Raw genomic sequence first — 2546 nt, forward strand, 5'->3', positions numbered from 1 at the left:
AGTTGGGAACCACTGTCAGGTGGAAATGATGTTGAGCTGACGGCCACCAACCCATGGAGATGACGTTGTGCATTGTGTTGAGTTGGGAACCACCGTCAGATGGAAATGATGTTGTGTAGAGGACCACCAACCCATGAAGATGACGTTGTGTTGAGTTGGGAACTAACATCAGATGGAATTTGTGTTGAACTGAGGACCGGTGACCCACGGAGGTGATTTTATGATGAGCACCGCTGACCCACGGAGGTAACGCTGTGTTAAGTGCCACAGCACACTGAAGGTGACGTTGTCCTGAGGACCAGCGGCTCTGGAGGTGACACCGTGTCGCTGAGAACCACCAAACCATAGAGATGACATTGAGCTGAGGACCACCAACCCACGGAGGTGAAACTGTTGATTTGAAGATCACCAATCAATGAAGATGACACTGTGTTGAGTTGGGAACCATCATCAGATGGAGACGACGTTGTGTAGAGGACCACCAACCCAGCGGAGGTGACACTGTGTTGATCACCAACCCATGAAGATGACATCATGTTGAGTTGACATTGCAAATTGACAACCCAAAACATGGTGTCCACCTCCCTTTGCCACCATCTTCTGAAACAAAAGGATCATTTCACCCAACAATTACAACAATGCGGTCACACAACGCATCCGTCCATCCGTTACGTCGCACTTCATGCAGTGCTACGGACAGAAATGGGTGTCCCACCACCTGGAGATGTGGCGTCACACCGAGATATGGCAGCTTTTGTCATCATTCTTAACACATTGATCACCAAAATTAAAAGGAGAGGGAAAAAAATCCTTGAGCTACGGCAGGCGTTCCCAACAACCAAAAAAAAAAGGAAACAGTGGGAGACGTTTCAACCATTTGAAGGAATTTTTACAATTTGAGGAAGAACGAACGCGGGAGCTTCTTCCTGCCCAGAGGTAAATGTGAATTGTGAGAATAAGAGGTTTCTCAATTAACAGCTGTTACAAAGCCAACAGTCGTGGAATTAGAATACACCAAGTGCAGAGGAACCCACTGGGACCATTGAGTCCAACACATGGAACATCCCAAGCTGGGAGGAACCCATAAACATCATCAAGTCCAACCCAAGGAACATCTGAAGTTGGAGGAAAACCATGGGGACCATTGAGGCCAACTCACCCCCAAGTTGGAGGGAACCCATCAAGCCCATCAAACTCCAACGACACGACTCCGTATTTCTACCCCAGCAAATAACTCTGAGAAAGATGCCAAAGCACTTAAAGTACTTCCAATTTTCTTTATTATTATTATTATTGTTATTTTTTCTTTTTTTTTGAAAGATTAGTGCTCTTTTTTTTTTTTTAATTTTTTTAAATTTTTTATAATTTTCCATAGGGAACCCCGAACTTCGTGTCACTCCTATTGCAAGCTGCACGCATCCAACACGCCCATGGCAATGAGTCATCCTGCGACACGTCGCTCCTTGGAGGTGTGAGCAGTTTGGTGAGGAAGTCTGAAGATCCTGAGAGTAATCCAATGCTGCTGGTCTGTAACCAAAGGGAAAAAATAGTGCATTTCACTACGGACAAACCGAGTCAGAATCGAGCGATGCCGCTGCCTTGATACCGGAGGTGTATGCTATAAAAGAACCGGTAAAAAAATCTTGTAAATCACACACTCATCTTTAATATCATCGAAAGAAAATAGTTAAGAATGCGAGAACTGTTTACAGATTAAAAAAATATCTTTGAAACCATCTGATCTTAAAAATAGACAATAGTAGTGAGGCTTAAAATACAACCACTCGCATCAAAATGTTCCCAAAGCAGCACCTCGCGAACCCGGGGCCGTTAGGATAACGCCTCGGTCGTTAGGAAGGTGGGGTGGGTTGGAGGAGTCACTTTGTCACAATCCGAGTCCAACACAGCTTTGCCTTTGCTGGAGGATGCTGAGCACTCCTGGTGGGAGCCCTCGGTGAGCTTGGAGGTGGAGCGCGCCATCGAGCCGCCGTGGCTCCCGTTGGTTTGCGAGCAGACGTTGCTGACTTTGGCCGCTTTGTTCTTGTGGTGGTTGTTGTACACCTTGTACTTCATCAGGAGGATGAAGATGAAGACGAGCACCGACGCCACGATGATGCCCCCGATGATGATGATCATGGTGCCCCCGAGGAACTGAGCGTGGAGGGAACGGCACTGCTTGTACTCCTCCTGGGTGGTGAACTGCACGCAGCCGATCACCCTGGTTGCAGTCAGAGATGTCAGCCCGTCGTCGTACACGGCCAGGACGCAGAGGTCGTACTCACGTCCTGCAACCAGATCAGTCAAGAAGAAGGATTTACTAGCAGCTGGGATCATCCTGGAAGAGAGAATACGTACAGTAAACATCCAAGTGGGTCAAACCTTCGGATTCCTCTTCAGTCTACTCGGCGGTAAGCGGCCCGCCGCGCGGGTTGGAGCTGGATGGGCTTTAAGGTCCCCTCCAACCCGATCTTCTGGGTTCTGTGACCTCAGAGGTCCCTCCCAACCCAACCATTGTAGGATCCCAAGGTTCTACGACCCTGAAGGTC

At 48.2% G+C, this 2546-nt stretch overlaps 1 protein-coding gene and 1 long non-coding RNA gene across 6 annotated transcripts in view; one reads left to right on the plus strand and one right to left on the minus strand.

Moving 5' to 3' along the window:
* The first annotated feature begins 20 nt into the window (after positions 1 to 20).
* Positions 21 to 2546, plus strand: part of LOC122158466 — a 5408-nt gene continuing 2882 nt past the window's right edge. The window contains exons 1-3 of one of the 3 annotated variants that reach the window (XR_006168237.1): positions 21 to 1262; positions 1376 to 1632; positions 2077 to 2526. This is a non-coding gene — a long non-coding RNA (uncharacterized LOC122158466). Of the gene's footprint in view, positions 1263 to 1375; positions 2527 to 2546 lie in introns of all 3 variants that reach the window. The other 2 variants (XR_006168235.1, XR_006168236.1) reach the window with 2 other exon arrangements.
* Positions 1331 to 2546, minus strand: part of LOC122158465 (leucine-rich repeat and fibronectin type III domain-containing protein 1-like protein) — a 12832-nt gene continuing 11616 nt past the window's right edge. For 2 of the 3 annotated variants that reach the window (XM_042815149.1, XM_042815148.1), the window contains one exon: positions 1331 to 2335. In XM_042815149.1, the coding sequence (XP_042671083.1) occupies positions 1831 to 2335 (505 nt within the window). In that variant the 3' untranslated portion in view covers positions 1331 to 1830. The remainder of the gene's footprint in view (positions 2336 to 2546) is intronic. The other variant, XM_042815150.1, reaches the window with a different exon arrangement.

Source organism: Centrocercus urophasianus, unplaced genomic scaffold (genome assembly GCF_019232065.1).
Source record: "Centrocercus urophasianus isolate 14NV4802_14NV808 unplaced genomic scaffold, USGS_Curo_1.0 seq_1411, whole genome shotgun sequence".
Lineage (NCBI taxonomy): Eukaryota > Metazoa > Chordata > Aves > Galliformes > Phasianidae > Centrocercus > Centrocercus urophasianus.